The 13007-nt window shown below is 39.5% G+C and overlaps 1 protein-coding gene across 30 annotated transcripts in view; it reads left to right on the top strand.

Annotated features, from left to right (window-relative positions):
- The window catches only part of dst (dystonin), a 138307-nt gene that overhangs the window by 73990 nt on the left and 51310 nt on the right, over positions 1-13007 (top strand). For 29 of the 30 annotated variants that reach the window (XM_061789438.1, XM_061789423.1, XM_061789420.1 and 26 more), the window contains 8 exons: positions 422-8011; positions 8108-8254; positions 8796-9011; positions 9092-9235; positions 10576-10812; positions 11378-11530; positions 11660-11893; positions 11986-12252. In XM_061789438.1, the coding sequence (XP_061645422.1) occupies positions 422-8011; positions 8108-8254; positions 8796-9011; positions 9092-9235; positions 10576-10812; positions 11378-11530; positions 11660-11893; positions 11986-12252 (8988 nt within the window). The remainder of the gene's footprint in view (positions 1-421; positions 8012-8107; positions 8255-8795; positions 9012-9091; positions 9236-10575; positions 10813-11377; positions 11531-11659; positions 11894-11985; positions 12253-13007) is intronic. The other variant, XM_061789442.1, reaches the window with a different exon arrangement.

Below are 13007 nucleotides of genomic sequence, written 5' to 3' on the forward strand. Positions count from 1 at the left end.
TTGCCGTTCATACTTATATCTGTCTGAATATTGCATTAGATAATTCAAGAGTGTTTACATTTGAAAAAGCTGCATTATAATATTTGCAACCAGACATTTGAGTATGCTGTAAACATGCTAATCCATGCCAGTTTTTCAGTCAATATGCTGATATTCAACTGGCTAACAGGGTTGATGCATCAAACTGTCCACTGTCTTATGTGACTAACAAACACCTTTTGCAACAAGTTGAAGCATGATTGGTTTCACTATATGCTGACAACCTGACACTTTCTTGATGCAACGCTGATACAGTGTTGAACTTGTGCACGTGATCTTTAACATGTTGGTCTACTGGTGAGTATACACATTTGCCTTGATTTTGAATACTTAGTGTCATAATAATCAGTTCAATGATAACTGGTATTCTCCTTTTTCATAGGATGTGAAATCCACCCGCAGCATTGACTGTATTTGGACCCAGGCAATAGACGGCCTCAGTCATGACATAATAGGCCTCCTCCTTCCGACCTCTGACCTGGCTCAGTCTCAACCCCATCTCTACTGGAATGATGTTGTCAAACAAGATGCTTCTGACAAATCTACAACTGGGAATCATTTGCAGGAGTTAAATATGGAGAACAAGTGCATAGAGGATTCACATGTGACCTCGGTGTCCATCTGTGACGTCGCAACAGCAATGAAGAAAGCATCCATGTTGGAAGACCTTGTCTTGAAGATGATAGAGGTCAAGCAAGTCAGTAATGGACTGAATGTGGCTTACTCAGGTAATACAGTGAGCCTTGAGATGGCGTTTCAGGAAGGGCTAATTCCTGCTTCAGTCTACCTTAACGTTCTTCAGAGGCAAAACACCAGCCAGAAAATGATGGCTGACCATTCTACTGCAAATGAGTCACATTTAGAAGCAATGGAAGCTAATAGACTGATATTAAAGTGCATAATTGAAAATAAATTGCTGACACCAGAGAGGGCTGTTCACACCTTGACGTCTGTCTGTGATCTGGACAGAATATCAACGCTGTATCCCACTGAGGGGAATGTTGCTGACCCAACAGAAGAGGATAATTCAAGTGCAACACAAGTAGTTACTTCTTCAACTGGGAACTTACACAATGGTGATGGACTAAAGGTTGATGCTGAGGTTCAATGTGATTTAATGAGCTTCAGTAGTACACTCATCATGCTTGGGAGCAGCCATCAGTTCATAGGCCTTGTGTTACCTCGTTCGAATGAATCACAATTTAGTGCCGCATCATCAGAGTACTATGAGAATGGCATCACTGATGTGTTTGACAGCAGGCTGCTCAGCAATCGAGGGAAAATAGCAGCTTTCTACATTACAGAAAATTCTGAGGTCGTGGATATCAGTTCTGCCGTGCAAAACGGTTACATTGACGTTTACACGGCAGAGATTTTAAAATCCATCGAAATCCCATATGAGTGTCTTGATGTTGATCGCCTTAATGAAAGGTTTTCTTCTTGGCTCATGTGTAGAAAACTCAGAGTAGATGGGTGTAGCCATGCTGGAGATGTTTTCACTCTTTCAGAGACAAAGCAGCTCTTTATATCTTACCTAAAGATCAACAGTTACATCGAGTCAAAGTCTCAACACAGGGTTTTAATACTTGACAAGCAGTTAACTAAAATGATAATTTTTTTTCTTGAAGATTCAATATTTTCTGATACCACTGAACACAACATGGTGCCTTGGGTTGTCAATGCTGGTGATCTTTCAGAGAGGGTGGACTTAGAGGTGCCATTCGTAAGTGAGAAAGCAGAAGAGATGGTGATAAACACGAATTACAAAATTGATCCTCATCATTTTGTTCCCTCACTTGATGGGGTACTTGATAACACACATGCAAATGATGATCTAAAATTTTATTACATGGATGATAGCACATATGTTACACTGTCTCAAACAAACACAGACTGCAAAACATTTGAGGATAGTTTATATATAGAGGATAGAGATGATCCTAATGATGCTTACAATATTCCTACTACCCAAGCGAGTCCTCTGGCGCCCGCTTTTGTAAACCAACATAATTCTAACTCACCATCAAGGTGTTCAGACGAAAGCAACCATCAACTTCCAGCACAAATAATTGCTGAGTCATTGTGTAATGCATCAAGAATGATCAATAAGACTTCAGATGAGAATGTGTTTAAGGGAGCAAGACATAATGACGCTATTCAGTTGGGAGCACAGTTTGAAGAAAAAGGCATTTTGGATGAACCACCTGTCTGTGACCTGCACGGGACAATTGAGGAGACAGTTTTGAAGATGTTTGTTAACAAAATTGAAGATGAGGAAGCTAGTCCATCCATATCCTCCCATAAGGTCTTTGATTTAGACATTTACTTTGAGGGAAGGTTCAGCCAGCCCGACCCTGTTGATGGAAAACTTGGTTGTATTAATGTGAATGAAGGCCAAGAAACACAAGATTCATCCAAGAAGAAGACTGCTTTGCTGATAGACAATGAAAATAGAGTTTTAGTAGTAGATGATGAGGCAGGAGGAAATGTAGCAGAGATAAGTGATAAACATCACCATTCCACTTCAATACCTTGTGGTCATGAGCCTCTGATGATGTCACCCTCCTTTAGGGAGGAGTTTGCTCCAGAGTGTCACCTTCGCTTGGAAGAATCTGCTTCACTGGCTGATGCCACCAACTCACTTAATGCAGTCAATATCCTGCTGGCTGATAAGCAGGATGAATACAGTGAAACTGCTGCTCCATCTGGCCAATCAAGTCTGCTCATTCCCTACAGCAGTATTGCACTAGAAACTCACAGTCAGTCTTCCACTGGTGCCAATCAATGTCACAAAGTTATCTCAATGTTCAGTGATGATGATTTCTACGAAGCTGGAAATGTGACACAATGTGAATTGGACAAATCATCACTTCGGGTTGCCCCTTTTGTTGAGGCTGTACTGGATGAAGTAGGCTCCTCATCACCTGGAGACACAGTCAAGGGTTTAGATGCACGAGGTAACTCTGTCAAAAATGAAGATGGCAACAGACTCCAGCAAGTTTTTCTTTCTTCAAAGACTGGTTATGCTCTCGAACTTGAACCCAGCAACACTCCACATAATCTGCTTTGTGAAAGAATTTTGCAACAGTTCAACTCATCATCTCTTACGTCTCTTGTGTCTGATAAATTTACCCCAACAAATCATTACAATAATGAAAGTTGTGGTATAGATGTTCTTGAATATTGCTCTCCAGCATCTGTAAAGGTTCATCTGGAACAAACACTGACTGATTTGAGGTACAGTCCAGTACAACCAGAACAAAGACAACTAAAAGAAACAAAAGATTCAGAGAACTATCATGCATCAAGAAAGGCGCTGGTAAGAGAAACATATGAACAGAATGTAAATACGGTTGGATCGTTTTCAAGCCCAACAACTTTACCAGACTCCACCCACAATTCTGATGTCAGAGTGGAACACAAAGGCAATACACTTCAAGATCAAAATGGGATGGATTTAGATGAAAATATTCAAGCATTTACTGATTTCCTGTCACTCAGCACTACTCCATTACGGACTTCAAACTCTTTAAAGCCACATGTCAAACACCATGAGGAAGTGATGAATAAACCCTTTTATGGGAGTGAGAGTGAAAGTGCTGCCGATACAATAAGTCAGACTTCAATATCAGTGGACAAATGTGTATCTTTTGAGTGTGATGCTGCTTGTGTGCATGTGGAGTCTGGGCTAATCAGTTTAGTGGGGAAAGATGCACCCAGTATGAAAAGAAATGTAACAGGTGATGGAGAAGTCCATCAAAGACAGTATGGTACTCTTACCCCAAAAGATGAAGAGGAGTTTGATGCCCTACCCGGAAAAGAGATAAAGGAGTCATTTCCCATAATTGGAAGTGATGAAGATAAGTCTGATGATGCCCCAACTAAAAAAGAGGTAGAGGAATCCATTGCCACCACTGGAAGAAATAAAGATAAGTGTGATGTCTCAATCAGAAAAGATGAAATGAGGACTGATACTCCAGCTACAAACAGCGAGGAGAAATTTGATGCTCCAATAAAAAAAGATGAAAAGTTATCTGATGCCCTAACTGGAAATATTCAAGAGGAATTTTATATCCAATGTAGAGAAGAAGATAATTTTTATGCTCCAATGAGATACATTGAGGTGGAGTCTGACAATCTAACTAGAAGAGATGAGGGAGTGAGAGAGTGGTATGATGTACCACCTATAAAAGATGGAGAGAACACTTTTTCTCTGAATGGCCCAGAAGAAGAATATTCTGGTGCTCCAACTGGAGATGATGAAGAGGGACCTAATGTTGCAAGTGGAAAAGTTGAGGAGTCCAGTGCTCCACCCGTAGGAGATGAAAAGTGGTCTGATGCCCTAACTGGAAATGTTCAAGGGTCTTATAGCTCAAGCAGAGATGAAGAGAATGTTTATGCTCCATTTGGAAATGTTGAAATGGAGTCTGACAACCCAACAACAAGAGATGAAGAGTGGTATGATGTCCCACTTCTAAAAGATGAAGAGAACTCATTTTCTCCAAATGAACAAGATCAAGAGTACTCTAGTGCTCCAACTGGAGATGATAATGAGTGGTCTTGTGCCCCACCTATAAAACAGGACACTGATGCTCCAACAGTAGAAGGTGAAGAGGACACTGATGCTCCAATAGTAGAAGATGAAGAGGACACTGATGCTCAAATTAAAAAATATGAACAGGGGTCTCATAACCCTGCTGGAAAGGTTGAAGAGCAGTCTGATATACCAAGTAAAAGAGATGAAAAAGATTATGATGCTCCACCGGTAAAAGATGAAGAGAGATCTGATGGCTTAGCTAGAAAGGAGAAGCTAGAGCTCATCAATTTAGTTTGCAAAGATGCACAAAGTGTGGATAAACCTGAAACAGGACACCAAGAGGGAAAAGCTCATGAAATGCAGCCTTGTTCTCTAACAGGGAAAGATGACATGAGTGATGAGTATGATGCACAAACTGGAAGAAAAGTAGAGTCAAATGGAACAAGTGGAAGTGGAAAAGATGACGACAAGTTCAGTATCCCAACTATAAGAGCTGAAGAAGACTTCAATAACCTGCAAAGAAAAGACAAACAAGGGTCTGACGCCTCACTAATGAAAGATGAAGATGGGTCAAAAGATCCAACAAGAAGAGCTGAAAACAACTCTCATGATCCACGTAGAAAAGATAAAGCGGAGTCTCACACACAAACTGGTAAAGAAGAGGATTCAAATGCCCCAACTGGAAACATTAAAGACAGGTCAGATACCCCAATTAAAAGAGTTGGAGACGACTCTGATGCCTTTTCAGCAAAAGATGAAAGGCAGTCTGATGCCTCACTAATGAAAAATGATGAGGAGTCTGATACCTCAACTGGAAACATTGAAAAAGAGTCTAAAACACCAACTAGCAGAGGTGAAAAAGATTCTGATGCTGCACCTGTAAAAAATAAAGAAAACGATGTTGCGCCAACCACAAAATATGAAAAGGTGTCAGATGCCTCACTCTTAAAAGATGAATGGGGGTTTAATGACTTAACTTTAAAAGTTGAAGGGGAAGAGGTGTCTCATCCCTCAACTAGAGACAAAAAAGACTGTGCTGCACAATCTGGTAAACAAAAAGACAACTTTGTTGCTCCAAAAGGAATAGATGAAGAGGGGTCTGATGCCCAACCTATATCAACACCAAAAGGCCCACCTGTAAAAGATGAAGACTGGTCTCAAAGTACAATTAGAAACAATGAAGAGGGTTCTCCTACTGTGACTGAAAACATTTACATGGAGTCCCATACACCAACTAAAAGAGAAAAATACTTTAATGTACCACCTTCAAAAGATAAAGAGGATTCTGTAGCTCAAACCAGAACACATGACGAGGATTCTGATGAAAAAGGGTTTCATAGCCCACATGGAAAAGATCAAGAGACCTATTTTGCTCTACCCAGAAAAGAGGAGTACAATTTCCTACCTGTAAAATATAGAACGGGTTCGAATGCCTCTCTTCTAAAAGATGAAGCAGAGTATCACGACACAACTAGAAATGTTCAAGAGTGTGATACCCAAACTAACAAAGACAAAGAGTGGTCTCATCCACTATTTGTAAACTATAACGAGGACTCTGATGCTCAACCTAGAAAAGATAAAGAGTCTGATGCCCCAACTGGATTAGATAAAAATGGGTCTGAAGTGTCACTTTTAAAAGAATCTGAAATGCCAGCTGCAAGCATTGAAAAAGAGTCCAGCACCTCGACTAGAAGAAAAGAACAAGACTCTGACAAAAATGACGAAGGCTCTGATACCCCACCTGGAAAGGTTCAAGAGAATTATTTTACTCCAACCAGAGAAGACAACGAGGAGGTTGTGTTTATAGGGAGGACACCTGTAAAATATGAAAAGGGGTCTGATGGCTCACTTCTAAAAGATGAATTGGAGTATGCTGACACAACTCAAAGAGTTCAAGAGTGTGATACCCCAACTGTAGGCAATAAATACTGCTCTCATAACCCGTCTAGAAAAGACTGTGATGCTCAAACTTCAAAAGATGAAAAGGAGGCTGGTGCCCTAACTGGAATAGATGAAAAGAGGTCAGATGTTCCACTTTTAAAAGATGAAGAGTTGTCTGATATGCTCACTGAAAGCATTAAAGAAGAGTCCAGTACCCCAGCTAGAATGAATGAACAAGACTCTGAAAAAGATGACGGCTCTGATACGCCACTTGGCAATGATCAAGGGAGTTGTTCTGTTCTGACTGGAGAAGATGAAGAGGGGTTTGATGCCCTAAGTGGGATAGATGAAAAGAGGACACATTTCTCACTTTTAAAAGATGAAGTGTTGTCTCAAATGCTAGCTGGAACCATTAAAGAGGAGTCCAGTACTGTGACTAGAATTAATGAACAAGACTCTGAAAAAGATGATGGCTCTCATACTCCACCTGGAAATCATCAGGGGAATTATTCTACTCCAACCAGAGAAGATGAGGAGTTTCACCTTCTTCCAGTAAAATATGAAAAGAGGTCTAATCCCTCACTTCATAAAGATGAAGTGGTGTCTCGTGACACAACTGAAAAAGTTCAAGACTCTAATATCTCAACTGTAAGAAATGAAGACTGGTCTCATACCACAACTAGAAAAGGCTTTAATGCTCAAACTAGAAAAGACGAAGAGGCGTCTCATGCCCCAAGTGGAATAGATGAAAAGGGGTCATACATCTCACTTTTAAAAGATGAAAAAGGGTCTGATATGCCACCCAGAAGCATTGAAGGAGAGTCCAGTACCCCAGCTAGGATAAATGAACGACACTCTGAAAGAGATAAAACCTTTCATAACCCGACTGGAAACATTGAAGAAGAGTTCCATATTTTAACAAGAAGAGATGAAGAAGACTCTCATACACATCATACAAAAGATGGCGAGGGTTCCAAACAGTGGTCTAATACCTCGAATACCCTGTCTAGAAGAGATGATAAAACCTCTGATGCACCACTTGGAAAAGGTGATGACTCTTATGCACCACCTGAAAAATATCAACGGGGGTTTGATGCCTCTGTAATACATGATGAAGTGGAGTTGACTACACCAACTAGAGGAGATGCAGAAGACTCTGATGTCTTACCTTTAAAAGATGAAGCATCATCTGATGCCCCTCTTTTAAAAGAGGAGAACTTTCCAACTGGAAAAGATGGAGAGGAGTCTGACAGTGAAGACAACTCTAACACACAGCCTGCAAAAGATGAACAGAACTCAGATTCTCCAATCGGAAACGATGAAGCGCAGTCTGATGCACCAACTATCCAGGTGCAGTTTCTACAAATACTTAAAAGTGTTTCTTCAGGCCAAAACCTCTCAATGCTACAGGAAGTGATGGCAAGCCTTCAAAGTTCTCTAGGGAGTGACACGCACACCCTGGAATGCATCAAGGAGGAGACCTCAGAGGATGAATTTCTGACAGAATTGTCTCCTAAACTCTCTGCCAACAATGTGGAGAAGACCAAGAATCCGGTAAACCATCCCCATTTTTAGTGAAAATGACACCCTTTTTTTGGTCTCTGTTTGTCTTTGAAACATCTTATATATGTTTTTGCCATTTTCCTCTAGCTCTTCTCTACCCAGGATTACCTAGAGTGTGTTGGTAGACTTCAAGATCATGCTGATGTTTTAGATGACGTCAGAAAAGACCTTTTAATTGTGGAACCAACTGGCACCAATATGGAGGACTTGGAGATGAAAATAGATGAAATCCAGGTTAGAAAGTGAATTAAATGACAACAGTCAAACCACATTAGGTACACCTGCACAGTCAGATCCAAATACAAGAACTAAATCAACAATTATTACCTTGCAAATGATACTGGTCCGTTCTGATTGACATGGTCAGGAAGATGGTGGTGTGGCTCAAGTGGTACAGTGGATGTCTCCCAACCCGAAGGTTGTGAGTTTTGACCCTTGAGCCTTGTGACCATGGTCGAAGTGTCTTTGAGCAAGATACTGAACCCCTAGTTGACCCTGAATCTGTTAGCAGTAGTTGAATGAGGGGACAGTACTAAAGCGGTTTGAGTATCTTGAAGGTAGAAAAGTGCCATACAAATGAAAGCCTATTCACCATTTATTAATATAATGCTAGGCTTACAGTAGATTACATTATAAGAGCAACTGTTTCTAAAGGTGTTGTTTGTTGTACTTTAGTATCAGGTCTGATTGGATAGTGCAGGTGTACTTAATTAGTGTAGTTTGTAAGTAAATATATATTTTACTGTATTAAACTTGTAAATCTGGTTTTATCCAGTCACGGGAGTCCCAAATCTCCTTACTGGCTGATGTGCTGACTGAAGATATGGAAAAAGCCAAACTGCTCTTAAATACTTCTGATAAGAACATTCCCACACAAATCCGTAAAGATCTGTCTTCAACATATGTGGAATTAGAGCACAATTTTAGTACAATTTGCCAAGTGTATGCAGAAAGGACTCAGTCATTATTTCGAGCAATGGAAACTAGGAAGGTGAGTTTTCAAACAGAAGCAAATACAACACAAGAACCTCAATGTTACATCAGTGTTATTAAATGTTGTTATGATTTCAGGCATATTTGGAATCAACATACCAAAAACATCTTGCTGATCTTGATGTGTTAGCGGGCCTCATCCAAAATGAGTTAACTATGGCAGATGCGGATTTCAACACATGTGATGTGGAAGCACTGAAAAGCTGCATACTAAAAACCAAGGTATTTTAATTAGTAAATGATCTAGGATAAAAACTAGCATTTTAAATAGCTGAAAGCAGTTTTAATGACCATAATTTAAATTACAGATTGCATACACACAGCAAACTTGTTTTCAATTAGATCGGATTTTACAGCAATATTATTTCCTTCAATATAATTTGTCATTTCTAAACTACATGTTGGTGCGACTTTTGGCTTGTCCCATCATGGTTTGTCACAGTGAGTTACTGGCCTGATTTGTTTGGGACAGTTTTTACGCTGAATGCCCTGCTTGACACAACCGACCCATTTTTTTATCCAGACTTGGCACCGGCAGTGGCAGGGTATTGGTGCACTGGCCGACAGTGTTGGGAAAGTTCATTTTCTACGTAAACTACTTCAAAGTTCAATTCACTGTTACAAAAATGAACTAGTTCATAGTTATTTTCTCTTTTTTCTTAAAATGTTGCTGGCGGGCTATTCCCCTTAAAATACTGGCATTTCATTTTCCCATTGTTGCCAACCATTCAGTCCACACTAGTAGCTAGCAGCAGCTTTCACCCTACAATCTCAAAAACATGAGGAAATATTTGTTGCTTGAATGGTCTTTTTTTTAAATGAGGAATTAAAACAAAAACAGGACTTTTGTCCTTAATGTGCAAACAAAAACACGCAACACTGTATGACAGGAACAACAGTGAAAGAACATTGATAACTTTGCATTCCTCTTAGCTCAGGCTGATTATATCAACATAATAATTATTAGTTTTTTAATCCATTATTATATTACAAAACAAAGTAAATTCCATATCATGACAGTGTGATCGTAGAGAGTTTTAACTAAAGCATTCTGATGAATGCCTGCAATGAATGGCGGCCGTGGCTGCACTGAATCGGTTGCCAAATACAGCATTTATCCGCCAACATATGAAGGCTCGTATATAGTGTGTTCAGACGGGTTTGCCCTGATTTTAAACATTAAATTGGGGAACCTATACAAAAATATAAAAATTTGAGAAGGGGGCCAATACTTTTTCAAAGCACTGCAGAATGATACCTACCCATCGCAAAATATATCCAGGTTGATCTATTGAACACTGGAGCCATATTCTGTCGTATTACGTGTCTGTCAGATACATTTTGACAGTATTATGTTTTTATTAGATAATTATATTATAAACATAATTTTTAAAAAAAGTACTAAAATAATGTAATAATAATAATTTCCATCACAAAAAAGCATGCAAAAATCCAGGTTGCTAAATTAATCAGGAAGCTTCACACAAAACTTCCTTGGTAGAAGCAACCATTTCTATGCAGAGGTTAAAAACACACACTTACTCCTTTTTTCATCGTTCCAGGACACAGAGAGTCATCTGAATCAGGAGGCCAAGCTAAAACTAGAGGATGTCACATTTGCTGTCCAGGGTTTTATATCTGAGCATGCTCACTTGTTGAGTCCCGCTCAGAGCAGTTGCCTCCTCAAGCGCCTCAGCAGCACTCAGAGAGTCTTCAGGGACCAGACGGACAAACTTGTCACCCTGAGGTGCACCTTAGATGTCCTACTGGACACCAAGGAGAGGGAAGACCAGGAGAAGGTCTGGTTGTAGATATGCAGCACAATATCACAGATGATAAAACATATGTGTTGGCATGGAGTAAAATTATAGTTGGTAATAGGCACTATAATGACGCCACAAAAGTACTCTTATTTTGTGTAGCATTTGTCCATTTGTGAATATAGTTGTCAATATACCAATGAATATGGAATTCTAAGGTCCAGTAAAATTTGTTTTGATGGGTGCATTATTCTTCAGTGTGTGAATGCATCCTCTACTCTAGTTCTTGATTGGTGCTTTACACTAACCTCTATACTCATTATGTTCCACAGGCCTCCAGAGACCCTTGTGCAATTAACATTGGAAACAATGCACTGTTGGAACTCTTTCCAGTGTGATCCAATGCATTTATTGGTTCTGTTTAATGTCTCGCTACACTTATTTTCTTCTCAAGACCAATGCAATGACTGGCCAGCATGTTTACAGCATACCAGATCTTATGTCAAAGGAGATGCCTTTTCCATGTTTTCCCCTCAACTCTGTCTATCTAAGCAAGTATTTCTAAAAATCAGATTGACTTTTTTTTTTTTTTTTTTGTCTATAGTCCATATTGGAAAGGCACCAAGAGATAGCGGACAAGTTAAAAGAAGTGTGCGATTGTCTCACTTTGACTGAGAACCGTCTGATTGGTCACCAACAACAGGCTGACAATGCAGAGTGCATCACAGACCTGCAGCAGTACCAGCAGGAGCATCAGGTACTGTATGACAAACGTCTTGACTGTACTTGGCATTCACAGTAGGTAATGCATTACATTGTTATCAGTCAAGGTCAAATGAGCTCAATGTCCTGACACTTTCTCGTTTTCCACCGGTCTGATCTCAAGGCCTTGCAAAAACACGTCTTGACAAACGCCAGCGCTTTGAATGAGGTAATCACCGGAACTAAAAGGTTTCTGGAGGAAAATCAGGGCAAGCTGACGGTGAACCAAATTGCTGATCTTGAGACCAAGTTGGAAGAAGCGACAAGCAAGGCCAAGCTTATCCAAAAGCAAGCTGAGGAGTCTAGAAAGGATTTAGAGAAGGTTGTTACCACTGCTATAAAACAGGAGAGTGAGAAGGTCAGCAGAAGTTCAATCACCTTGATAAATCTGTAATGTTCTAGAACTTAGTGCAAAATGTTATTGATGGCAATTTGTCAATGTCTGTTCAGGCTGCAGCTGTCGAGCGTCTTGAGGAAAGCAAGAACAAAATAGAAGGTCTACTAGAGTGGATCTCCAACATTGGGGATAAAAATGAAAGAAGTATTGATGAAACAGACCTCATAAGCAAAGAGAATGGAAACCTACCAGAGGAAACATTAGACAAGTTACAGAAAGGAGAGAAGGACGACGCTAATGGAAACACTTTGCGGCGAAGTGAAAGTGATTTTGATGGGCAGAGCGACGCCTGCATCGACAAGCAGTATGAAAGAGTCAAGGTATGTTTGGGTTACTGCGCTGGATGGAGTCTGCCAGAGCATAAGGCATATCTGAATATTCGTATCCAATTAAATGAAAGTCCAGTGGAGATTTTAACTTCACCAGCATTGCAACCATGTTTAGCAGATGATGATACCACTTTTGCCTCATGATAAATTCTCAAATGATGTTATACACATACAACTAATCACAATTTTTAATTCCTACTGGAAGTTTAGATGAGTAATTATGGCAATATTCAAAGCAACTTCCTAACTGATGAAGTTTGGAATGTTATGTCAGTTTATGATAATTAAATTGTAATTTGGGTTAATACAGTACCTATGAACCGTGTCGCTGTTCATTTTGTAGTTGATTTATTCACGTTTGTTAAATTTTATCATGATTAATCAAGTGTATTCATCACAGTAATATGATCACGACATACATGACCGTATATAGTGTGTGTTCAAATGTATTAGTGTAGCCTCAATAGATCTGCTGTAAAACAATATTTTTTTAACTGAACTTGTATTAAGTCTAGATTATTTTAATTATTCTGCAGTTATTTTTTTAATCCTAATTATACAGACTAACCTGACACCTTGCAAAAAAAATCTTGTAAAATCCAACATACAGTAGGACTATAAATACATAGATTTTTGCATCCATAGCTATCAGATCAAATTGGAATGTTTAGTTGTAGGTCTTATGCTTTGGCCTGGGTGTATACAGCATGGTTTCTTAATGCCATTTGTATGACATACTGTATGTA

The sequence above is a fragment of the Phyllopteryx taeniolatus genome, chromosome 11 (genome assembly GCF_024500385.1).
Source record: "Phyllopteryx taeniolatus isolate TA_2022b chromosome 11, UOR_Ptae_1.2, whole genome shotgun sequence".
In the NCBI taxonomy this organism is placed as follows: Eukaryota; Metazoa; Chordata; class Actinopteri; order Syngnathiformes; family Syngnathidae; genus Phyllopteryx; species Phyllopteryx taeniolatus.